A 27,039-nucleotide genomic window follows, 5' to 3' on the forward strand; every position below is an offset into this window, starting at 1 on the left:
CCCACCCTCATTCGCCTTCCTGCCCCAGCTGCTACGCTCATTACTCCAGGCAGAGCTACAGTCTCACTCCACTAGAGGCTCACAATGACACAGTGACATAAAGCGACATAGACGAACCGGCCCTTTTATTCTCCTGCTTTTCTTACAATGCTTTGTCTCCTCCTCCCACATTTGATCTCTGGTTTAGACTCTCCTCATATGTGAAATGCATCAAGTTCTTCATAAATGATGTCACTGAAGCAATGGAAAAGGAAATTCTCCCTAAGTGGCTGAAGAGAGACCACAAGAGTCTGTATACCAAGCCGCGGTTGGGCACATTGCCCTGTTACAGAGCACAGGGGAGCTGGGCTGTGCTGATAGGGGGTCCTGAACGGCTGCTTGTGTGGCAAGAGTGATCACACAGTTAATATTCAAAGGGTTGGGCTCGTTGTAAAGAAGCTCCTAAATGGAGGTTGACAAAGCGTTACGTACAAACAAAGGCTTCTTCCTAAGTAGACTGTGTATATAGCACCAAGTGCAGTGAACGGATGGGCTTTTCTGGGGTGGTCATGTATGGAGTCTATAGTGAGGTGTAAGCAGGGCCTCCTGCTCTTCCTCCCCCATCATCACAGTTAACTCCAAGTCCAGCCACGCATTCTTCATTTCATGACTCTTTGGCTGAAATTCCTTCATCCTTTAATTAAGTCACATCACTATAGGTTGCAGTGTGGTGGATGTCGTTACTTGAAATCGGAACTAAACTCATTAAATATAAACCACATTATTTACTTCTCATTTGCAGCAGAAAAATTGCAGATAAACTGCATTATTTCCGGTGGTTGTAACGTCCATGTGCTTCGTATTGAGTATAGCTTTGCAAATTTCCATCCCTGCATCACCACACACACACACACACACATTTTAGCCATCTAAACCTAATTATTTTCCCCCTGCTTCTCTGTGCCAACCAGTGATGTCACCCACAGAGAGACAGGGGCCAGAGGAGAGGAGAGGAGAGGAGAGGAGAGGAGAGGAGAGGAGAGGAGAGGAGAGGAGAGAAGGGGAGAGGAGAGGAGAGGAGATCAGTAGGAAAATGAAGGGGGACCCCCAGAGCTTGGCTGGCCCTTGTGTTGGGCCTGCAGGGATTAACCAGCCTGCTCTGTTGCTGAACCACACAGAACCCGGCCTCCTCCTTTCTGCTCCTTCCCCAGCTCTGATAAACTCTGGCCAACACATTTAAGACTGAAAGGAAAACATGGAGGAGATATCAGAGACAGGCCCCGAGGGGACTCCCTCTGCCCGCTCCTCTCTTCCCATCATCTCCACAGGCATTCACTGGGCCTGCGTTGAAGCCTATTCATCCACATTAAACTGTTGCATAACAATGTGGCCTGCCTTTTGCTGCAGCACTAAAGTTTTTGGTAAAACAAGGCACCCTTGGGCCCCCAGAAACCCAGAGCCCAGGGTCCACTGTCTTGTGTTGTGGGGCAATCTTTGAAGGCTGGAGCATTCGTGGGAGTGACGGCACATACGTGGCACACGTCATAGTGATGCCAGGCATTAATGCGTGGCATATAAGATTTGTAATAGTTGACATGTCATCATTTCGGCAACAGATCTAATAATAAATGTTAATAAATGTGGTTTAGAGGTGCTATATTAACATATTTTTGGGCTTTGAACAGAGCTGGACAGTTTTTTCTCTTGTTTGAGTCAGCTCAGATTATCTTGGAACTATACATCAAGAGTAGAGCTGTTTCCAAAAATGTTAAACCCCAGTGTTGTCGAGAAAAATTAAGTTGTCCCCGATGGTCTCATCTCGAATATGACAAAGACAGCCACTGTCAATGGCAGTAGCGGTTAACATCACTTGTATACATACAATATGATCTTAAAGCCTCTGATGACAACGGACAGAACAAGGGAGAAATGACTTAATGTGTGTCTGAGAAATAGCAAAACAGCATGAGATTTATTCTGCTCTCTGGAAATCACGTATAAAACCTCTCTCCCTTCCTTCCTCTCTTTCCCTCTGATACATGGAGATCTGGTGTGTTTGGCACAGGGAGAAAAGAGCAGGAACAAAAGGATGGGTGACCAATGCAAAGTTGTGATGGCCAGCTGAGTTATTTGGGCAAAACCCAGTAAAATGGAAGGACGGGCTGTTGCTAGGCTGTGCTCAGAGAAAGGGAGAGCACTCTGGGGGTGAGCTTACTCAAAAGAACCAGGCGTCTGTTTACTCACACTGATATTCCACTTAAGAAGCACTGCAATCACCACCAATTAGTATTATTACCCACTATTACCTCCTACCACTCTCTTTGAGCCTTCATTGGCCACTCAACCTGGTGAAAGGGCTCTAAAGAACTTTTTCAAGAGTCTGGGACAAAGTCTAAATAGTCGTGAGTGACGGGTCAAAAAATGAACATGGAAATGTACTGAATAAGTATTTTAATGAGGTTATTGCAAATAGCACACTCAAATAAAATACATATCCACACCCTATTCTTCCCACTCCTCATTTTGTACTTGCACGTGTGATACTGCTCTGAATGAACCTGTTTGCACACACGGTACTTGGAAAATCAAAGGTCTAAACAACGTGACAGTGTAATGGTCTCAGTGTTCTTGACAAACCAAAGCACTTCACACCAAAACAAACACAACTCATTCTGAGAACAAATCACACCCGTTCATTTCTTAGTTGTTATTGTTCTTATTGTTGCCATATTCTGAGAAATGATATATTTGTGACTCTTTTAATAAAAAAAAAGATTGAATCCTCAGAGAACGTTAGATAAACAGACAAACTATACAGCACTTCTCACATGTACGTACACACCGCAGCAACCCCCTGGCTCTGTGTTGTGAAAACTCAGGATGGGCCCCTTAGGAAACAGACTTGGAGGATTATCTTGGGCTGGCCCAGCGGTAAAACCAGAGTTAGAGATGAAGAAGAACATGATGTAAGAGAATATATAGAGAAAAGGATGCAGAGGGACGAAGCAAAACAGAGAAAGGAAAAGGAAACTCATTGAGATATGTGTCGAATCCCTGGAGGCCAATGTCTTGTTTGAAGAGCCCTGAGGTTAAGGTCGGAGGTTACAGGTTAGGCTTAGAGGTTATCAGCGACTGTTTAGGGTTAACTACGATTGTCTGAGTAGACGAGCACTTCTATAGTTAAATGGATTATCCCAGTGAAGGTATTCAGGGGTTAAAACCAGAGTACAAACCCACATCAGCCACACAGACAACAACACAGACCATGTACACTTTTTATGCATCTTTATTGCAGGCTGTCAGACATTGTGGTGAAGTAGCTCTTGTCACTCTGGGTGTGGTCGAATGTAGAGCTGGCGTGCGAGAGGAAGCCAGTGGGGAGCAGAGGTGTTGAACCCTGTCATCCTGTTGTTACTGGTCACACCTGCCTGTGGTTCCTGGGGAGTGTAAAGAGTTAACAGGCGGTGATGTGTTTGTGTATGAGACCACTGAGTTTCAGCATAGGTACCGGTTATTTATGACAATTGTCATAACTCATTCTGACCCAAGGGATTTGCAGAGTGTATGTATGTATGTGTGTATGTACAGGGTGTAAGTACAACACACAACTCCCCCCTTAAAGGACACACACACACACACACACATGCACGCCCATTTACACAGACACACATGTATGCGGATGACCATGGTTGTTTAACACCTCTTTCAATCAGCATGCTGGGGGATGTACTACTGTGTATACTCGGTGGTCTTCCAACTGTGACCTGAAAAGTGGTGTGAAGGAGGAGGGGATGGAGAAGTGTTAGGAATAGACGGAGGGAGGAGAAGAGGGAGGCACTAACCTCAGAAACTGAAGAGACTGGGGTGTCTTCACTGACCTAATTCTAATGAAACTAATGTTTTATTCACTAAACTCCTCTGTTGTGTGTTGATTGAATGCACTTGACTGAAGCCATCTCTCTGTATTTTTACACTCATGTCTGTGCACAGCCTTGCTTTGGTCAGAACTGCTGTCACATCACATCAGAGCCCCTCGCAGCAGCCCTGTCCCTGAAAGGCACCACATCTCTGTTTCAACTTGGCAACATCATTACTTTTGGTCCTTGTTGCAGTGGAGACCCCACGGTAAATTCTGTGTATCTCGGGCCGATCTCAGTCGTCATGGACATTATGACTGCCGGTCTCAGTGACTCCTCTGCGGGTCACTGGAGGCGACACGCAGTCATAATGTCCATCTCTGTCCTGCCGGTGCTGTGATCAAACATAAACAGAGCACGCCTGATTACTTCCATAGGACTTAGTGACAATATGGACATTAAAGTCGAGAAGGGTGCCACTGTGTGGCCCATCAGAGCTGTAGGGTCCCGGGCAGAGATCTTGGCATAGAGTGGGCCTTTCATATGCAGCATTTTGCATCCTGATTGACAGAAATGTCTTTGAAGAGCTGTTTGGTGAGGCCTTAACGCCAAAACGTGTTGACATGGATCCTTTGCCAACTAAATAAAATAACTAAAAGGGATGCTTGAGCAAAAGTACAAGTATGTTACCAGACTGGTAGAAGTGGAAGTCACTTTTTTATAATATTACTTAAGTAAAAGTCTTAGTCTTAAAGTATACAACAACTATAAATATCAAAAGTAAGTTTGCTGATATAAAATGCACCTGAGTTGTAGAAGTAAATGTATTAAAAAGTGAGAAGTAAGGATTGAGCCATATAGACCAGTGGTAGGGCGAGTTGTCTTTCAACTGCAAGGTTGTGGTTTCAATTCACTTAACCTGCACTTAACCCCATGTGTGAATGGCTGAATGATAAAACTGTAGTGTAAAGCAGCTCATCAAGACTAGAAAAGCTCATATAAATACAGACCATCACCAACTCGTCTACTTCTGATTATATTTGGTGGTAACGAGTAACAAAGATAGAGGAAATGTAGTGGAGTAAAAGTAAAAGTTGCTAGAAATATAAATAAAGTAAAGTACAGATACGTGAATTTTGTACTTATGTACAGTGACAAAGTATCTGTGCTTTGTTACATTACAACACTGATTACACTGTAATTTATACTGTGATGTATACTGATCACAGTGAGATGTATAGAGAAGAGGATTATATAGGGGATTGGTAATGACATGTTTGTGTGTCGCTGTAATTCTGTGCTTGACATGGATGGCAAAACAGGGGAGGGCCATTAATTGTGGAGGCACGGTGCTCCATGGGCCATAATAATATAGTGCTCCCATAAAAATAGCAGATAAGGTAAAGGTACTTATTACAACTAACATGAGTGATAAAGTCTGCTGCGCAGTGTCATCCTCCAGTCTAACTGTCAGGGCAAATTATGAACAAGTGAACTTTTGTGACAGTATGTGTCAGTCATGAATATTTTTAACATCAATTTGTAAAAACCACCGACTTAACAATGTGCTGCACACTTGCACAACTGCCATTACCAGTTCTCCATGTGTACTTTTTCACCAGGTAATGTTAATTATGAGGCTGCCACGTTCACCATTTCCTAAGTTAAGTGTTTCTCTATTTGGCCAGAGCATTTTCACTTTGAAGTGACTGAGTGCCAGGGTCAACATTTGTTATCTTGCTGTTGATGTATAATGTTTTTGAGTAGAGTAGCTGGAACAGCCTACATCCTTCACACTTCATGTTGTTGTGTTTTTCTCTTATTTTAAGTTTCACAAAACCTGTGTGGACCTTATCTGGAAGAAACATGCTCACTCGTAGTTGAGTCAGTGCTCCAGTCCGAGCCAGTAATCATGTATTAATGTATAGTCACTTCCCCTTTTGAAGCTGTTGACCTCTCTTCCATCACTGGGCCTTCAAAGCCTCACCCAGCAGCCTGCTGGTCCAAATATATATATATATATATATACATATACATATACACTTTAAGTCCAATACTATAAGCAATAGCTAATAACAATATTAACTACACTGGCTGTGGGTCATAGTTTAGCATTTCTTCTTAACTGCATTACTGGTGTTGGTTAAATGAATCACTGCTTTATAGTTAACATAGTGCTTTCATGTTGCACAGACAATGACATGTGACACATTTAGGGCTTCAACTAACTCATAATTTATGAATCTGTCGATTATTTTCTCGATTGATCGCGTAATCGTTTGGTCCATAAAATGTCAGAAAATGTTGATCAGTGTTTCTCAAACCTAGAAAGGATGATGTTCTCAAATGTCTTGTTTTGCCCAAAAACTATTCTGTTTTAATGATTTCTTTGTTATGTGGAGCGAAGAAACCAGAAAATATTCACATTTAAGAAGCTGAAAAAATCAGAAAAAATCTTGTTTTAATTTCTTAAAAACACTCAAACCGATTAATCAGTTGTCAAAATAGTGGATTATTAATTTAGTAATCGAGTAATTGTTTCAGCCCTAGACACATTTTCATTTTCAAGACATGGTCATGCATAGTTGCGTGTGCATACATGTGTTTTATATACACATATGCTTGCTATAAAACTTACACTCAGTGTAGGCCATCTTCAGTGTTGACTGAAATAAAGGGAAAAGTGGGAAAAGCACAAGTACAAGTAATAAAATGATTAACAGCTGCATTTATTTAAACCTGCCATTTTCCATGCCCATATTTGGCCTTTACCCACTGGCCTGAGACATATAATTGAATACATACAAGCTTATTAACAATATCACTTCCACCTGTGCATTGCTGCTGTGATGAGTCACTATAAGTCATTTCAAAAAGAATCAAGCATCGGCTCTCACATAAAGAGAAATGCAATAAATCAGACTAACATGAATCAGCACTCATGATACATCATGTTTATCATAGAAGGAATGATACTACAAAGTTATACTTCCATCCACAGGTCCATTAAATGCACATAAACATGTTGTGCAATAAACTAAAGACAGAAACATATAGTGAGTTGTTGTAACTTGATTGGTCTTTCGAGACTTGGAGTCGGCAACACTGTGTCTGTGATGTCAAAGGTCAGTAACTCCTCCACGCTTTCTGACCCTTGTTTCTGCATCAACAACCTCTGACCTTTCACCCCCCCATGTTCCCTTGGGTTGGTCTCATCTCTTGGGGGTCTGTGGGGAGGAGAGTCAAGATCATTAAAGAGTATAGAGGAGCTAATAAATAAGATAATATTTTAGTGGAACACCTTACATTTTCATAGAAGCATTATGCCTTGACCTTCTGAAAGATTTATGATGTCAACTACACCCCGATTCTACTGCTTCACTGATGCAGGCAAAATACAGAGTCTGACCTTGGACCTAGTTTTATAGTCTCATAGTTGCATTTTCAGTTGATACCGTCAGCGAGACAAACTTCCTTGTAATTCCTGCAATTGTTTTGCCAGAGATAACACAAGGAAAAGAAAGGATGTAATCCTCTGAATCTGAACAGTTTACAGATTAATCAAAAATAAATAACCCTCTTATGCTGTGACTTTCCAGTAAATCAAAATCCTTCTGGGGATATTGTGTTGATGAAAGTTTGGATATTAATTCCTCTCAACTTTACCCATGGCAGTATTAGACAATACAGTGGATATTACAAGAATCTGCCCTGTTGGTGGCCTTTGCCTTTAAAGGCTTTGCCACATGCAGCTGTGTCTGAATACTGTCTCATGCTGTCTCCTCTTTGAGTAAAATGACTCTTTTAACCTGGCTGACTTGCACAACAATAGAACCGCTTCAATCTCCTGAAGAGTTTGACAAAAAAAAACAAATACGGTCCGCTAACAAAATGTTTTGTTGCTGTGGACGTTTGCTCAAAAGATTATGTTTTTGTCACGTAAAATCTTGTTGTAGAGCATGTGTGACTCTGAGTAGGTCGTCCTTGCGTGTATGCACTGAACAGCTCAGTTTAGAGACAGAAAAGGGGGTAATTGCAACATTTCTTGCAGTAACCAAAATGAGATGCTCTTTGTTGCGCAGTGCTTCAGTCCCACACAGATTAGTGCAGTTATCCTCTTCACTTTGGTTTTGCATGTAAAGCAAAACCGCGGGCGTCATTATGTGGATTCCTCGCATCATTAAAAGAAGAGGTCAGCATATCTACAATAATGGTCCGAGCTGTACTTTGTCATTATGGTCTGCGCACATGTGCGTGTATGGGCGAGTGTGTGTGTGTGTGCCTGAATGTGAAATTGTCTCCAGTGTATGTTTTATTGCACCCTCTGGCACGAGCAGTGGATGTGGTGGCCAAGAGGCAGCAGTTACGCCTTTTCCTCTTGACTCCTTCCCTGTTCCGTCCGCAGCCGCTGTGGTCCAAACCCGTTTCCGACCTATGCTGTGTACACTCAGATACACACAAAAGATATGCGCACATAAATTGGCAAGACATGATCGCACATGTTGCACTTGCAGTAAATCAATTAGTTAAGCGTCCAAAAAAAGTGTAAAACCCTTCTTCTTCTAAACTGGCGTATGAAGAGACCAGGCCTTGTGCAAAGTTTCCTTTAGAATGACAATATTTATAAAATGTTGCCAAAACTTTTCCTTCATATCAAGTGTGTATTGTATCTTGAAATGTGTCCTAGTTTCTGTAATATTTCTATAATTGTGTGTTGTATAAACAGGATACCTAGAGAGGAAAAGAACAGGGTGGGAAAAGACCGAGGCGGGCTGAGATTGGAGGTAAGCTGATCAAACAAGTGCATGAACAAATAACTGCGCAGTTTCTGCGTGTGAGAGGAACTGTGAATCACCATGTGAGAGAAAGGGCCAAACAAACAGATCTGAATTAGAGGACTCTTGCCTAAACAGCTTTATTTACCTGGATGAACTATGGGTGGGAGGTGCAACTGATGATAGTGAAAAGGATTGGATATGAAAACATAAACACCTCACAGATTAGAAAAGCAGCTCTGTGCTGCTGCTGCCTGTTGTTGTTATTATTATGAAGCTTACCTTCTCAAAGTTGGTCTAATCCCTTATTGTGGCATAGTGTGCCGTTACATAACTTGGAACTGCATCACGAAGAAGCAGAGGGCAATGTTCTCACACACACAGGGGAAGACCATAATAAGTTGGTTATGACGCTAAAATCCATCCACCTCCGATGTGAACAGGCGACGTAAGCGCAGTTCAAACACACAGATATAAGCTCCTTACATGAAGGTGGAAAGAGGAAACCTTTAGCTTTTAGGGTGGACAGTGGTGTACTGTGCCCGATTTCTACTCTCTGGATGTGACCTTCTTCTTTGGACAAAGTGTTCCCTTCACCATGGCTTACTCACAAGGTACAGCCTATTATGCAACCGGTGGGAGGAGAGGAGCTCGGAGAAGGGAGAGTGGGTAGTGATGGACGATCCATTTTTCTGGATAAAAGGTTTCACAGAGTGGAAGACTTCTGCGTAAGAACGGGGCCCAACACAAGTCTTATTTGCTCAAGGCATGACCACGGCTCCATTGTGCTGTAACTGTCACTGGAGAGGAAAGCCTTTTGAATGATGGAGAGAAACTGGGAGAGACAGACACTGATAGGGGTAGAAACTACCAGGTGAATAATGTTGCCTCATTAATGTTGAGAGAGAGAGATAATGACAACATGGGCAGATTGTTGTTTAGTTTGGTGCCGACAGGGAGTGTGAATATGTCAGACCTACAGAGCAACATCCATGCTGTCACCTGAATGACTGTGTTTATGATGCATGTACAGCTGGTTATTATAAGGTAAACACTGCCAGCTTATTTGTGTTCTTAATTTTAAGGATGTAAGGCCCCGCCTACCCACTTGATCCTAAACAAAGGGATGGGTCATAACAAGTGCTTAAATCACAGTAGGAAGAGGAGAGATGTATCAGAGAAGCACTGAATATGCTCCCAGATTTATTTGAGGGGGAGACACTTTATTGTCCCTTGCCAACTTCATTTTGAATCATAAGAGACAACAAAAACATTGAAAGGCCATAAAAGAAATTATGTTTGTCCAAAATAATTTATTTCACCATAAAACAGAACAGAAAATGGTTTGATGTCGAGTATTTCACAAGCAAGTGAAACCCAACAACACACTCGTAAAATAAACAAAACAAGTCAGAAGAAGACAGCTGGAGGATCTTATGTAGAAAAATATGTGTAAAAATAAAAGACACAAAATACAAGGGAGTCAAATATCTGTGGCTGCCCACCGATTTGCAGAGGATGAAGAACAAAGCAACATCAGAAAATCAAGTGGTCACATAGACTCACAGGATCTCAAGCCAGCCAGGGGGAATCTCCTCTAATCCTTCCCCATTTCAGACATGCCGTCTCTGAGATTGCACACACTCAGTGCCCCCTCAGGTGGATCTAAATGAGATCTGGCAAAGCCGGGATCAGCGGAGTTTTTTGTCCGAGGGGACATTTTACAATGGAGATTGTGTCCTTCTGCAACCCTGTGAGAAGTCAAAATGTGACAGTGTGTAGTAGCATCCTTAAACTATTCACAGCGAACGGTGCATTTGCACTCCTCGTGCAGGAGGTGGTAAATGGGAGTCTACATCAGAGAACTGACTGGGCCAGAGGTGGGTGCTGTTGTGGCTGATAGACTCCCAGAGGGTGAATAAAAAGCAAGGATGGAGACGGTGTCAGTCAGCTGGTGTAATGGATAGGACAGACTGACAGCTGGTGTCATGAGAGGTGTCCACACCGCCACTCTGCTTCTCTCCGAGAGGGGAGGTGGGAGGGACACAGGAAAAGAGGAGTGGGCAGGGTGAAACCAGAAGGGTCAGGGAGTCAGAGAGGGATGACGGGTGATAAATGCTAAGATTTAAATGGGGCAGCAACAAGCCTTGATAACTTCACAGCAAGGACCAGCCCTGACCTGCTCTGCTTCTGCTCTCTGAGACTGTGATGGACACAGAAAGTGACAGGGTTAAAGTGGAAAGTGCAATATTAAATACTTCAAAGAGTCGTTATGTGACTTGAATGATGATGTATGATACTGATCTGCTGTTTGTGTGGGGGTTTTTAACTCAATAAATAATATCCGTGTGAGAGTAACTTAAAACAGGCTGTCTCTAACTGTCCACCTGTACAGAATGACTTAATACGCTCTGACCCAGGGAGAGATGAGTGAACTTCAAACAGAAACAAACAGTTTACAGCAGTGCATTTTTCTAACCGCAAACTGTGTGGCTATAAAACACGAGTCTGCACCTGACAAATGTCTTAAACAAAGGCCAGGAGCATGAATCAAACTGCTAGTTCCTGATGACTGACCTATAGCTGGCAGCCACATAGAGCAGTTATACTTAGCACACCTCAGCTGTTTGAAATGTCACGATTTGTTATCACAAAGTGACTGTAATTTCCCAAAATTACAACGATTTTAAAGCTCAACATTTTAAAAGGTCCTCTGTTTCGTCTTGTTTTGTTAGTGTGTCAACAATCACAGCAGGTTTGCTGGCTCTCTGTGTAACAGTTTGCTCTGTGTCTTTATTCCCTAACAGACAGGCAGCTTATAGTGACAAATGTGTCTGATGCTGCAGGCCATCTGAAAAAGCAATAAAGGGTAGAAGGTATATGGTTGTCTTCTTCTCTGCCATTCATTGTATCTAAATTTCCATTGCATTTACTAACACGTGCATTGGGGTAGATGTTTGTTCTATGTGAATGCAGATAAAATATTCAGGAAGCTCCTAATCTTCCATTATGGCTCTCCCTTCCCTTCCCATGTAATTTGTAATCCTAAGGGTAAGTGTGGCAGCTTCAAGATTGGTTTTAAATATTCCATCTCTCAGTGCTGCAATTCCGTGTGCCACATGGCAACTAGTTCAGTTATCATCATCACTTCTGTCGTGGTATGCCAGCATCATATCGTGAAGATAATACTTGTTTCAGCAGGTTGTGTCTATTTCAAATTTAAGCAATCCCTCCGTCCTGCAGCACCACTTCAGAATAAGAGGAATTCTGGAAAACACCAATAACACAGCCGTAAAATCAAGAGGAGTCATTGATCAGTAAGCCTGAAACTGCAGATGGGTAACGAGATTGCTTCTTGACCATGATAGCTATTCCAGATGTGAGCGAGCAAAAAGGACATCCATTCATTACAGTAAAATATGTCTGTCTGTGCTCATGCACCACAAGACATGACTGGTTTTAAGTTACTGAATGGGGTATAAACATCTAACGAATGAACAAATAACTCCCTCAGTAACCCAAAGCAACCCCATTCAAGCATCACGGAAAACATTCCTAAACACTGCACGTAAATAATGTGGGTCAACAGCTTGCACTGAATATTATTGTCAAATAAATGAGCTGAAATAATTCAGGCCACATATTTGCTTGCAGAATACTGTGGCCTGGTAATTAAACAGTACATCAAAAACTCCCAATATACCCAGGCTGTTTGCAGATTTTAATAGCGACCCATCCAAATTGACCTGTGAGTGAATTAACCTCTTGCTCTCACGTGTTTCCAAAAATAGCCACTGAAAGCAGGGTTTGTTGTGGAGAGCTGTCATCCACTCTTTAGGCAAGAGAAGATGGGTCCAACCCGACCGCTGTCCCTGTGACTGTAGCTTGCACAAAGATAAAGCTTGTCAGATGCAATTGCCATCGACACACTGTGCCCATGACATCATTCTGTGCCTGCAAGTGACTGCTAAGCAGTGTTAAGTGTGAGAGCAAAGGAGAGGAACGTGTGGAAGAGCACACAAACCCTGTGCCCTATGCATACACAGAGCACACAGAGCAAAGCCAACATGGGCAATGATGTCAACTGTTTTCCCATAGAGGGACTATGGGAAAAACTGGGATGCGGGGAGCAGTAGCCCCCTTTTCAACATCTTCAGAGAAGAATGACCGATTATTTACTTCACAGGCCAAATCCAACATGTTAAACACAGGAGGAGTAGAGGAATAAATTTATAGCCCATGTTGCCCATTATTAAGATTCAAAAGAAGAATGAATGACAATAGGCATACAATTGTGATATTGGCAAAAGTGTAAATAAACAGAAGAGGGTTTAATTTAATAGTATAATACTAACACCACAAATATCAAACATCATACACCGCAGGTGCCAATGGTCAACTTTGTTTAATGTCTAGAGCTTTGTACTGTCAGCTGGTCCTGCAGAAATAAGTATAAAGGGAACAATGTTCAAAGTTTTAAAGCCACTTTGCAGGACTCCTGTATTTTTACTTTGAAATAGGTTGCCCCCTGTTGGTGAATCTTGAAAACTATCACTAGCAACCTTCACACACTTTTTTTTTACAGGTGAATATTAAATAAATACCGGATAATGCATAAAGATAATTGATTATTTAAAAAAAAAATCAACATTTGAGAAATACAATTATTATGCATATTTGTCTGCATTACTTTAAATAATTTTGGCCATTGGACACTACACAGCACAATCACTAAAAATAAGGAAAGCAATTAAACAAATACATTACAAACATTGACGAGGGTAGGATGCATCTTTACATTTGTTACATGTTTGTCTTTTAGAAAGAGTAAAGGAAAAAAGTACAGCACATAACGCATCAATTTCCTTGCTTGATTTTCAACGATAGTCTGTATTTGACCATATTTTCACCACCAGTTCTTTGTTCCTCGTTATTATTTTAATCTCGCAGACTGCAGACTCTTACAAGATGTTGGATAGATCCGATTGATAATTAAATAGCTGATTCTACTTTCCTTTTTAGCTGGAACATACTGTGCCTGTGCACCAACGTGTTCTTCCGCGCAATGTCATTCGTAAATAACTATTCGCATTTCTGTTAGAATGGAAGCATAAAAATAAAGCCTTTGTCTTCAACAACATTGATAAATATTATAATGTTAGATACTACGAAATATTGTTTTAATAAGCCATTATGTGCCCAAGTTGCAATGGCGTTGTTCGGATCTACTTTCTCTCAGTACCTAGTTCCACCCACTTCGCCATTTCATGGTCTGTGGTTGCTTCATCGCGGGGAGTAAACCAACTATTATCGCGTAAAGTCGGGTGTAGTTTAATCCGTAAAATATTGTAATTGTGATGAGTTTAAATGATTGATTATAACCAAGCTTTACACTAACCACCGCAACGGTAAGAGCGCGTGCTCGAACGAAGAACAGGAAATCAAACATAGAGGTAGCTGGTGAGCTACTTAGCCGGCCCTGGCAACGTGTGTGCTGCTAGTAGCCGACAAAGACCACACTTTTTTCTCTAAAAATTGTCAACTCCAAGAGATCGCATTGACGACCACCGTGCAGGACACCAAGACAGAGGAGATGGCGAGCTCAGTGGGAAACGTGGCTGACAGCACAGGTTGGTTGCTTTCAGTTTGCTAATGTTAGCCAAATGGGTGCTAAATGCTAACAAGAAGGCGACGACACAGTCCGCCGCGGTCCAGTATCTGATCCGAGCTGGTGACTAACAAACCAACGAAGCTCTGTAAATGGAAAAACAGTGAAATCATAATTTAATTCTTATGAATAGTCTCTGGCTAAATGATCGTGTTGTATGTAGCAGGTACCGCTGGCGCTATCAAATCGCGCTCTTTTAAAACCGCCCACGGTTGCTCAAACATATACATGATGTAAAAAAATCGCAATATTCACTGGCATGTAATGATTTTTTAATCGCTTATTTCAAAACTATGTATTGGTAGCTAACAAACATGTATTCCGAGCGACATCAAGACAGACGCTATTGTATTTTGAATTGGACCAGAAAATGGCGTCCTCCATTTAATGAAACGCCACCAACGCGTTTGAGTCTGCTAGTATCTGTAACCGAACTACGCCAGGTCATGGCAGTCACAAAGCAAGCCGTTTTATCATCTAATACCCAATCTGAATTACACGTGTCCACAATTGATTTATTTATCACTCAATTAAATTTTATATCCGAACTTGTTATGACTAGCCATCATTGTATGTGCAGATATCTTCAGCTTCGCCGGCGTTATGATTAAAATATATTTTAAACTGGGATAATGTTAAGTCATAAATCAGATATCTAATCTTGGTGTGCAGGTTAATGGCTGCTTTTCCCCTGTCACACTGTTGTCGATTTTCTTGAAAGATGCTCAGTGGGGTTGATGTATTTAATGGTGGCCATTCACTCCACCTTGCATTGTGTAATAAAACCTGTCCATCCTTTGTACATACAAGCTCAACAATGTAAGTATCATTGGAAGACAAACCTGTTCCACTGTGAACATAATGTCTGCTCTGACACAATAGTATAAATTAAAAAGGTACCTGTCATTCCCACTTGTCAGAAAGTCCCATCTCCTCCACCTGGTTTTACATCATGCATGATGTCCCTGTGGACTGTTTATGCCACACCTTGGGCTTAAGCTACTGACTATTTTTGATTAGGTATTAAATACAATTTAACCACACAGTGAGGTTCATCATTTAAAAATTAAACCTGGACTTAGAGTGTTAAATATGTAGTCTGCCAAGTCTAAAGATGTTGTTTACAGTCATGTCAGAGCTTCTGAAATTCCATTGTCTTTTTCATCACACATCTTTTGTGTAGTACATTTTGATAATTTTAGTGCAAACCCTTGTTTACTTCAATGAAAAAAAAGCATCTCAATAAATACAATTTACTGATTGACCTTCACTCTAACTAAATATAACATAAATAATATATAATATAAATAATAACATAAATAGCAAAGCCTTCAATCAGTCTGAACTTTGATAAAATTGCCACAGCTACAGTGCATCATATTATTGGCAGTATGGTAATCCACGACAGCCCTTCAGTAACCTTTTTCCCCTTACCATGAGCCCAATGAATTAAAACAACCTTGAATTCAGTGTAAATGAGTTCTCATTTCAACAATCAGACATAGTGATCTCTTGACTCTGGCCATACCCTTTTATGTTGCATTCCAATTGAAATTTATTATTTATCACTGATTCCTTATTTTGTGTTTTCATTTGTCTGCTTTAATTTCTTCCATCACCTCTAACATGTTGTTTCCCCCCTTGGGCTGTGTTGGTGCTCCAGAACCGACAAAACGTATGCTTTCCTTCCAAGGGTTGGCTGAGCTGGCGCACCGGGAGTATCAATCAGGGGACTTTGAGGCAGCTGAGCGCCACTGCATGCAGTTGTGGAGACAGGAGCCTGATAACACAGGTGTCCTGCTGCTCCTGTCCTCAATCCACTTCCAGTGCCGAAGACTCGACAGGTGAGGTGTGGGGGGCTGACTCGATGCACACTGGGCATGTGGTGTGGAAATGGCAGGGAATAGTGGATCCTCTGTGACTTTCTCACACACAACTGTGTCTTGGGAAATGAAATACAACAGCTGTGCTGGAAATCCTGTTGTTTGGTTTAGTATGGTCTTATTATATGGCTGTTGCCTCAATTCTAACTCTCTTCAGTTGGTGGGCCTACTTTTGCTTTGCAGGTTCCATGGTGAATGTTTCGGGTGTTGTGTGAATTTCAGGATTAAATTTTGTTTGTGTTTCTTGATCACTTTAATGCAGGTCAGCAGTATTCTCCAGAGTCAAATACACAAATTATGCAGAAATGAGGTTATTAATAGTAAATCAAGTTTGTAAGGTTTCTGAGATAAATCATTTTGATTCAGAGCATGTGTATTGCTTTTTAAAAGCCATTTACAATGCATATCATAGAAGCAGCACCTACAAACACTGTTTCATTTGGAGTATACTGATAAATTGCATAATACACTTTAGTAACTAAATAATACTGGATGTTGCTGAAATGCCTTTGTTCTACTGTTTGGAAATTATTAGTCGAAGATGATGCTTGATGTACTCTTTAAAACACCCGTCCCTTACATCTTACAGCAGGTTTCGCTTTTTCATCACATACCTTGCTGCTGCCTCAACATGGTGCATCAAGTCAACACTGCCAGCCACTTTTTTTTACCCAGGATTATAACCATTGTATTTTCTGTTCTGGCTTTGCAGGTCAGCTCACTTCAGCACCTTGGCCATTAAGCAGAACCCAATGTTGGCTGAGGCCTACTCCAACCTGGGGAATGTGTACAAGGAGCGTGGCCAACTGCAGGAGGCCATAGAGCATTACCGTCATGCTCTAAGACTAAAGCCAGACTTCATTGATGGATACATCAACTTGGCAGCAGCTCTGGTGGCAGCAGGGGACATGGAGGGAGCAGTGCAAGCTTATGTGTCTGCATTACAGTATAACCCTGTAATTGGAGTTCTATTTAATTTGGCAAAATGGCAAACATACATGGTGATAAATACATTACTGTATATTTTTTTTGTACTAAAAAAATCATTTTCCCCCCTCAGGATCTTTATTGTGTGCGTAGTGACCTGGGGAACTTGCTCAAAGCCCTTGGGCGTTTGGAAGAGGCTAAGGTATGTTACAGCGAGTTGACGTTCGAATAGATGTGTTGTTTGTGTTTTTTATTGTAGATTTTTCTTTTCTTGTCCATACATTTTTGTTTGTAGTTTCGCACTGAGACTATAGATGTCCCTTTTTCCTTTTGACTTTTTTAAGCTACATGGAGTACTTTTCCCTCCACTCCCCTGACAACATGAAGGATGACTTTTCTTTTTTTTTTTATAGATTTTTTGTCATTTTAGTGAGCCTCTAACCCCAAATTGCCAAACAACCTTTGGAAATATTGGACTGCTATGAGTTGCCCCAACACACGAGGCAACAGACTTCTCTGATTTTTTTCACATTCAAAGAAAACACATTTTTATATAATTATTTTTGGACAGTTAAAGCTGTATTTTTATTTTCCAGCACAGATAATTCACTTTGAATATGTCACTATTCTCTCCCAAAGTTCAGTGCTTCATTCTGACCTTTTACTGAAGGTCAGCCCCTCCCCTTTCAGGAAGAAAGGCTGGCATTTTTTAAATTGATACAGTGTATCTTTATGGTAAATTCCAAACCTCAGTCCATGCATTTTCATATAGTTGGCTTAGGAGGGAAAATGCTGGCTCGGTCTTTGAAGAATACGTGAACTGATGAGAAACTAGTTTGACCTTGCAGCGCAAAAGATAAGATGGTTTCTAACCTATAGCTATACTCCAAAAACTCAATCAAATCAAGTTCCCAATGGCAAGTGCCTGCTCTCAGCTGGCAGTGTGAATCTTTTTTTCTATTTACCCCCAAGTGACTTGTATCTCTTACTTTTTAATACTTGACTGTATTACATGGGTTCCCGGGGTTGGGTCAAATCTGGAGAAGTGGAGTTGCCCCACTGGTTACAGGCCATCTGATTTTGTGCTAGAGGGGGGTAAAGGAGTGGGGAGGAGCATCATGGGGCAACAAGCTCTCCTGCTCTGTCGCTCCCCCCCCCGCGCGCCTGCTAAGGTTTGGTGGAGTACGCGCTTAGAGCTGTCTTCCTGACCCTTTTGCTATGCCTAATTGGTGCTCATGCACTCGTCATTTATTTATTCTCTAGGAACTGTGGCTGATGATGTCACCATAACCAGCTGTTTATCAGTTCTGATAGCCGCTGTTCTGAGTAGCCTGTTTAAACTAGGTTTATCAAGCAAATTTTTATTTTTCAAGCAAATTGGTGTCCGGCAGACAGCTCCCTATCTGTATTCCACCGCCTGCGTCAGATGCTGGGTTAGAAAGACAGTATGCGCAGCAGCAGCAGCGATGACTTCTTTATTTCAGAGCTGTGGAGGATTCTAGATACAAGTATTTAAACCACAGACTTTTCTCTCCACCCCATTGGCCAGGATTCAAGAAAGCAGGCCAGGATAAAGAAATCAAAGTCTCAAATATTTAATGAAAATGCAAAAAGAACAAATGCAAAGCGATGATTAATACTTTTTCCCTTTTCCTTCATATGTAATATTATTCCCAGAGAATTGGGATCAGTTCATTTGGCCAAGATCAAGCCAGTAACTGCCCTCCTGTAGTTTGACATATTAACCTATTTGACAAACAGAAATTCTGGCTATGTTATTGTTACAATGAACACAACAAAGCCTTTCTTCCCTCCCTGTTACCCTCGAAACATTCCTTTGTTTTATTTGAAATGAAACATTCATTGCATGAATGAAAACTAAGAATAGTCTGTTTTGTTTGTGATATGGAAGAACCATATTTAAAAATAATGAATTGTTTGAAAACTTTACTAACGATCTTGTTTTCTGATTTTGTCTCTTTTGGTTTTTCCACAACTGATATTGTTATTTAGAAGGTTTCAGGTGGGTGACACTATTCCTGCGTAGGTGCCTGGCGGAAAGGAACACTAGGGCAGCCTCAGTCCTCTCCTCTTCTTCCAGCCAGCCGCGGCCACCACTCTGACAAAGTCCAAAAATATGGTAACGGGTTTGTAACTGCCAACAAAAGAAAAACCACCTCACTTTATGCTTGAGCTCCTCTGTCTTGTGACTTCCTTTTGAAGAGCAAATGAAAAAAGTAACAAATCAAATTACTGTTAGCATCTCTTAAAATATTCTACACTAATTTCCCAACTCTGTATTGAGTAAAAAGAAACTTGGATTTGGAAGCAATTATCGTGAAAAACAAGTAAGAACCCTCTAACTCTTACATGTTGGTTATTTTTCCTATTTTGTTTTGTTTTTCCTTCTTTATTTGGAGTTGCAGCGCTCTGATGATGCAGATAGTGCGCTGTGAGTCTGCAGTAGCGCAGGGGCTGCGCAGCGATACCCTCCAAGCGACCAAAACGACGGAAAGCGCAGGCATGCGATCCCCATCCCCTCACCTCCTTTGGCCTGATGGTTGCGGACCTCTCTCCATTTACAACCAGCCTTGCTCCCAAATGCCCCAAAATCCCAGACATACAATTGGCTACCAAACACTTATTGTGCACTAATTAATTTTCCTTATTCAACAAGTGACTGTATATGCCCCATGTTTTAACCCCAAAATGTGGCCACTGGTTGATTTAATACCCACAATCTCCCCTCATTCTGAGATGTTTTAATGGGTGCTGAGTGTGAACCAGTCTGGTGTTGCAGATGTTCTGCCAGGGGTTGTTGGTCTGCAGCTTTCTCATCTGGCCATTCAGCGAGCGCAGCAGCGAAACGCAATGACCTCTGCCAGGCGCAAGGTCGCGCAAGCGGCACAATATGGTGAACTGTGGTGATGGTGGCAATGGACACCCACCGTGCGCTTGCGTTTGTTGCGCATGCATTACAGGGACCATCACCTGCACAAATTGTCTAGCATCCCAGGTTGTGAGTTACATGCCCAATTTAAAATGGATACCATTTGATATCTGATGCAAGGTATCAAATTTTATTATTGCGTTTTTAAATGAGTCATTTGAATAATGAATACAGATAATATTGGAGGGCATATATTAATTCCTGTATGTGGGAACCACTACATTTTCCTTAGTGTTGTCATAACTGGGGGATGTGGGACCTACGTGTGGGTGTTGGTTGGATTTGCGCAGCGTAGGAAAAAGCAATGCAGCTTAGCGCGGCAGAGTTACGCGCATGCAAGCCCATGCTGTAGACTCACTTTTTGCCTTAATTGAGAATGGTCACTAATTTTGCTTTCTCTGCCCTTTTTGTTTTCTCTTACTTTTACTCTCAATCTTCTATTTGTTTTTATTTTACAATCCCTTGTCCTCCCTTCTACAAACTATACCGCTCCCATTCTTTCTCTACTCTTCCTTTCCTGTCGTTTTTCATTGTAAACCCACTGAAGGCTTGCTACCTGAAAGCCATTGAGACTCAGCCCAACTTTGCGGTGGCTTGGAGCAACCTGGGCTGTGTGTTCAATGCCCAGGGAGAAATATGGCTGGCTATACATCATTTTGAAAAGGTCAGTCCCCATCATTTTGTAATGTTCAGTCTTATTGCTCAATGTCCTGATAAATTGTTACATATTTTTAACCTACATTTCAATTTTTAGGCAGTTACCCTGGACCCAAATTTTCTTGACGCTTACATCAATTTAGGAAATGTTTTGAAGGAAGCCAGAATCTTTGACAGGTGAGTCCGTGTCATGACAGAAAGTGACACGTCTTTCATCAATGCATGCCTCGTCTTATGTCTCATAGAGCACCACCCTGGCACACCTTGTGTGGAATTTAGAGCCGAGTCAGAAGCAGTGTCGCTTCAGTTTCCTTGTCCGCGTTTATCTTGCATCATTGTTTTCACATGACATTGTTAAAGCAGGACCCTGCGTAACACACATCAGCTTTTAATGAGGGTTTTAAAGTGTATTGCATCTCACCTGTTCTTCGCATCTTATGAAATCTGTCCAGAGCTGTGGCTGGATACCTGAGAGCCTTGAGTCTAAGCCCCAACCATGCTGTGGTCCATGGAAACTTGGCGTGCGTCTACTATGAACAGGGTCTAATTGATCTGGCTATTGACACCTACCGTCGTGCTATTGAACTGCAGCCCCACTTCCCTGATGCTTACTGCAATTTGGCAAATGCCTTGAAGGAGAAAGGCAATGTAAGGCCACTGCCTGAATGCATGTCATATGACAATGTTGTGCAGCTACATTTTGACAATTTCATAGGTTCTTGTAAGACGATATGCATTTACTTAATACCACTTTAAAATGCCGTCATCTCTCAGGTTTCCGAGGCAGAAGAGTGCTACAACACAGCCTTGCGTTTGTGTCCAACTCACGCTGACTCCCTTAATAACTTGGCCAATATTAAGCGCGAACAGGGCAACATTGAGGATGCAGTCCAGCTCTACAGAAAAGCCTTAGAGGTAAGAGGAAATTATATTTTCTTCTTTCAGGCATGCTTAAGATATATTGCCATGTAAGGTATGTATTCCTCTACCATTCGTCTTAACCTTTTTATTGTTTTTCCTCAGGTGTTCCCAGAGTTTGCAGCAGCTCACTCCAACCTGGCCAGTGTCTTGCAGCAGCAGGGCAAACTCCAGGAGGCTCTTATGCACTACAAAGAGGCAATTAGGTTTGTAACCGGCTCACTTACTTTGTCGTCACAAATCCCCATGTAATGAATGCTCATGTATCAATCAGTAAGTTTTTTGACAAATGTTTGTGTGATAACAATTTTTCCGTTTAATTTTAGAATCAGCCCCACATTTGCTGATGCCTACTCCAACATGGGAAATACGCTGAAAGAAATGCAAGATGTACAAGGAGCGCTGCAGTGCTACACCCGTGCCATCCAGATTAACCCGGCCTTTGCTGATGCTCACAGCAATTTGGCTTCTATTCACAAGGTATGGATAGCGGTTGCCAGTAACTTTGAAAGTATTTCCTCGTGTTTTGTAGCTTACCCAAATTTGTTGGACGTTTTTGCTTTGGCGTGAAATTGCTTGATGAGTTCCATGCTACACACACACATCACACGGTTGCCAATTAACTCCTTGGCTGCCATTGACTGCTCAATTTGATCACTGCTCCTAAAATGGCTGCCAGCCAATGAGTTTTAAGTACACACAGTTGAAAATTATGATTGAGAATAGATAGCTGTTGGCAAGTTGGATTTCTTTTTTTATATATATATATATAAATTGTCTTGTTTGCCTTAAACATAAAGGATTCTGGAAACATCCCAGAGGCCATTGCATCTTACCGCACAGCCTTGAAACTCAAGCCAGACTTCCCCGATGCTTACTGCAACTTGGCACATTGTCTGCAGGTATGTGGACGCTCATAATTGTCAACTTTTACAGAACTACACAAGTAGTTAAGTTAGATGCCCATTCTCTAGCTTGTGGTGTGTTTTTTTTCCTCTGTCTTCCAGATTGTGTGTGACTGGACGGATTATGACGAGCGGATGAAGAAGCTTGTGAGCATTGTGGCCGATCAGCTGGAGAAGAACCGCTTGCCCTCAGTGCACCCACACCACAGCATGCTGTACCCACTCTCTCACGGCTTCCGCAAGGCCATTGCGGAGCGCCATGGAAACCTTTGTCTGGACAAGGTACACAAAATGATCAAAGCAAGTAAAGTTTAATTCTTTTTTGGGACATGGAAGGTGGATGGTGATGGCAGTGGCTGTCTGCTGGGACATAGGATGGTAAGGGTTGAGTAAGATGTGAATTAAAGATAAAGATGGTGGTGACTGGGTTGCTTGCAGGGCTATAATTGTCAGTGGATGTTTGACATAATGGTAGATGAACCAACACCAGTTTTCTTACACGTTTTTGCTGATGCCACAGATCAATGCACTGCACAAACCTCCTTATGAGCATCCCAAGGATCTGAAGGCCAGTGGTGGGCGTCTGCGTGTCGGGTATGTCAGTTCTGACTTTGGAAACCACCCGACTTCCCACCTGATGCAGTCCATTCCTGGGATGCACAATCCTGAGAAATTTGAGGTGGGTGATCTTTATTCTAACATTTATTTGTCAAAATTAAACTAACCTGTAGTGCCCTTTTATCAGCACATTCATATAATTATGCTAAAGACATGTCATATTTTTTCCCTTAGGTGTTCTGCTATGCACTCAGCCCTGATGATAGTACCAACTTCCGTGTCAAAGTGATAGCAGAGGCTCATCATTTCACTGACCTCTCACAGGTAACTCATCACCTTGAGTTGGCTTTGAATTGAAGTCTATTATAAGTGTATATGAACCTTTACGATTAAGACACATCATTTTGTTTCACTGTAAATGATGCCTCTCTCCTCCAGATCCCTTGCAATGGCAAGGCAGCTGATCGTATTCATCAGGACGGAGTCCACATTCTGGTCAACATGAATGGATACACCAAAGGTGCCCGTAATGAGCTGTTTGCCCTGCGCGCCGCTCCTATTCAGGTCCGCTCTAAATTACTTTTTACTGACAACGTTCTATACCTCATCTCTGCTCATCTTAAACGGAAGAATAGATTTAAGTGGTTTGCATCAAAGAATGCCCAAGTAATTGTTGGTCTCTGCTTTACACGGAACAGGCGATGTGGCTCGGTTACCCAGGAACCAGTGGGGCTCCCTTCATGGACTACATCATCTCTGATAAGGAGACCTCACCTATCGAGGTCGCTGAGCAGTACTCAGAAAAACTTGCCTACATGCCCAATACTTTCTTCATCGGAGACCACGCCAATATGTTCCCTCACCTCAAGGTCTGTCCGTCCTTGCACTGTTTGCCATGTCTGTAATCGCTATTGGTGTTTGTAACACATTTTCCTTGGATTCACAGAAGAAGGCAGTGATTGATTTCAAGTCGAATGGACACATCTTTGACAATCGCATCGTTCTCAATGGTATTGATGTGAAGGCCTTCTTAGACAGTCTGCCAGATGTCAAAATAATCAAGGTGAGTTATGAGAACTAAGTGAGCGTTAAGTGCACCGAAGACAGACCAGTGGGCTAAACGTTTGCCATGTCACTACTTTCCTATGGCCAGATGAAGTGCGACAACAACCAGGAAAGTGCCGGGGACACAAATGGAGCTCTGTCCATGCCTGTGATCCCCATGAACACAGCAGCTGAAGCAATCATCAACATGATCAATCAAGGTCAAATCCAGGTCACAATCAATGGCTTCACTGTCAGCAATGGCCTGGCCACCACACAGGTATGTCTCACTTGCACACACTCGTCATATAGCTAGGGTCAAAGTGTCTCCAAATGCAGCAAGTTAATTTAGCATGCCACTTTTCCAGATCTTTTCAGCAGATGAGGTTGTAGTCTATCGGACTATGTCCACACAGGTATGAAAGCAAGGTGTTAAGTGCAGAATTGTTGGTGAGGGGAAGTGGTGGCACTGTTGATTGGGTTTAAAATTAATCCCCTACATTCTTGGCTTGGCAGTATATTCACATTAATGGGTTTTAAGCAATCAAGACCAGTCATACAAAATAGAATTATGACCATTCCATCTTACACGCTTTGTGCCTCATTTTAGATCAATAACAAAGCAGCCACTGGTGAGGAGGTGCCACGCACGGTCGTCGTGACAACCCGCTCCCAGTATGGTCTTCCAGAGGACTCGATTGTGTACTGCAACTTCAACCAGCTCTACAAGATCGATCCTCCTACTCTTCAGATGTGGGCCAACGTAAGTTGGACTGCTCCGAGTCGTCTTACTTCAACTCTGTACTTGAAAATACTTTTGTTTCTTAAGTTAAATGTCACTTAATCGCTTGAATTTGCTTTTGTTCCAGATCCTGAAGCGTGTGCCCAACAGTGTGCTGTGGCTTCTTCGCTTCCCTGCAGTGGGAGAGCCCAATATCGTGCAGTACGCTCAGAACATGGGTCTGCCGAGCTCCCGCATCATCTTCTCTCCCGTGGCACCCAAAGAGGAGCACGTGAGACGGGGCCAGCTGGCTGACGTGTGCTTGGACACTCCTCTCTGCAATGGTCACACCACAGGCATGGATGTGCTCTGGGCTGGAACACCTATGGTCACCATGCCAGGTGAGAATAATAAATGTGTGTAAAAGATCCTTAAATCCAAATTACATTGTAACATTTTATTCATTCAGACTTTAGATTTTAACCATAAGACCTCTTTCTAAAGGTGAGACCCTTGCCTCTCGTGTGGCTGCCTCACAACTCAACTGTCTTGGCTGCCCTGAGCTAATAGCCCACAGTCGCCAAGACTACGAGGACATCGCAGTCAAACTCGGCTCCGACATGGAATAGTAAGTAGTTGTTCATCGAGAGTTGATGAAAAGAAATTGTCTCTCTTCAACTGTTAAACCTGCCACTTGTCCACGTTTCCTTCAGCCTGAAGATGATTAGAGCACGTGTTTGGAAGCAGCGGATCTGCAGCCCTCTTTTCAACACCAAGCAGTACACAACAGACCTTGAGAGGCTCTATCTGCAGATGTGGGAGCACCATAGCAACGGCAACAAGCCAGAGCACATGGTCAAATTCCAAACAGTAGAGACCAGTGAGAATTCTTGAACAAGAAGCATGTAAATTTTCTTTTAGCTCATATCCCAGCCCTTGCCAGTCCCCTCCGCCCCACTCTAGCTTGAATGATCAGTTTGTAGCCCCCACCCCCTGAGTGATTGTCAACATATCCTTCCTGACTTACTAATGGGACTCTTTTTCTTGTGAAGGAGCCCACATGTATATACGTTTGACCCCATTGCCGCCATCACACATCTGCATTTCCTGAGCCAGAGGGAGCCTGAGACTTTCAGGCTCCTCCCCTGAGACTCTTGTCCTAAAGCGCAGTATATTTGGTGAGCATGAAAGGATTGTATATGCCCCGTTTACCCTTTAGTACTTTGGTCAGTGGATTTTGTTTTTCCTGTCACTGTGCAAACAGGACTAATTGCAGCATGTGGAGAGAAATGCCCAACCATCATTACTTGTCGAACAATTCTAAATGGATAGAGTGTTGTGAGTTTTTAAATGGACAATGCCACATATTGAAAATTGTAAGTCCAACTTTTCGTCCCACCTGCTTAAACATGCAACTGTTAAAGATGGATCGCAACTGCTCTTTACTTTTGTCTTTAAAATGTTAAATGACTGCAATTAGTTTATGTGCAAGAATATGTCTGGGTAACTTTATCCTCTTACCTAATGCCAACTTTAATTTTGTTGTCAGTTGAGGGATCTGTTCACTAGCTGTTGTCCTGTATGATGTCACACTGCTTGTAAAAATGACTGGACAAAGCGGGGCAGTGGAATTTCAGGTAATTGGAATGGGCCGAAATTCCACTTAACTTGTCAGAGCTGTGCACACAGATTTTTTTTTTTTTTTTTTAATTTCACAAGGAACAGCTTGGGTAAGTATTTTCTAAGCAGTTTGTTTTTGTATTGTCTCTTGACTGTATGCTGTTGATGATGCCGCTCGGCTCTAAATATAATAAAAACAAAGAGTTGGCAAAACAAATGTATTGCAGTTCACTGGAGATGTTGCAAACGCTCCCAAGTCTCATGAAGTCTCCATGGAAGACTTTTAGATCTTGTGTCACATTTCACACATTTGCACAAGCTAGTAAAGCAAGACGTGTCCAGACGGGTTGAAAACGCAGAGGACTTTACTGTAAAGTGTTATTAATAATCCACTGTTTTATTAATAACACTTTACAGTACAATATCAATATTATAATAGTGTGGTCTTTTGTAACGCAATCTTATTTCTACCGTACTTACCAAGTAATATTTTGATAATGGGGCTGCAACTAACTATTATTTTCATAATCGATTGCTCAAATTATAGTTTTCTAGATTTATTTGCTTGTTTGGTCCA

At 42.0% G+C, this 27,039-nt stretch overlaps 1 protein-coding gene across 12 annotated transcripts; it reads left to right on the plus strand.

Annotated features, from left to right (window-relative positions):
* Positions 1-13,856: 13,856 nt before the first annotated feature.
* Positions 13,857-26,679, plus strand: ogt.1 (O-linked N-acetylglucosamine (GlcNAc) transferase, tandem duplicate 1). Of its 12 annotated transcripts, none has more exons than XM_044040198.1 (23): positions 13,857-14,241; positions 15,943-16,123; positions 16,875-17,118; positions 17,223-17,291; positions 20,587-20,703; positions 20,794-20,873; positions 21,149-21,344; positions 21,471-21,611; positions 21,720-21,820; positions 21,941-22,094; positions 22,415-22,516; positions 22,622-22,819; positions 23,040-23,198; positions 23,312-23,401; positions 23,516-23,641; positions 23,776-23,946; positions 24,024-24,140; positions 24,231-24,401; positions 24,490-24,537; positions 24,732-24,884; positions 24,991-25,258; positions 25,347-25,470; positions 25,556-26,679. In XM_044040198.1, exons 1-23 carry the CDS (start codon positions 14,205-14,207, stop codon positions 25,734-25,736), a joined length of 3,228 nt encoding a protein of 1,075 aa, XP_043896133.1. In that variant the 5' UTR covers positions 13,857-14,204; the 3' UTR covers positions 25,737-26,679. The 12 variants fall into 12 exon arrangements, with proteins under 12 accessions (XP_043896133.1, XP_043896134.1, XP_043896136.1 ...); XM_044040199.1 differs by having other exon boundaries at positions 24,991-25,243; XM_044040201.1 differs by having other exon boundaries at positions 22,622-22,801.
* Positions 26,680-27,039: the final 360 nt, after the last annotated feature.

The sequence above is a fragment of the Solea senegalensis genome, linkage group LG12 (genome assembly GCF_019176455.1).
Source record: "Solea senegalensis isolate Sse05_10M linkage group LG12, IFAPA_SoseM_1, whole genome shotgun sequence".
NCBI classification, from domain to species: Eukaryota; Metazoa; Chordata; class Actinopteri; order Pleuronectiformes; family Soleidae; genus Solea; species Solea senegalensis.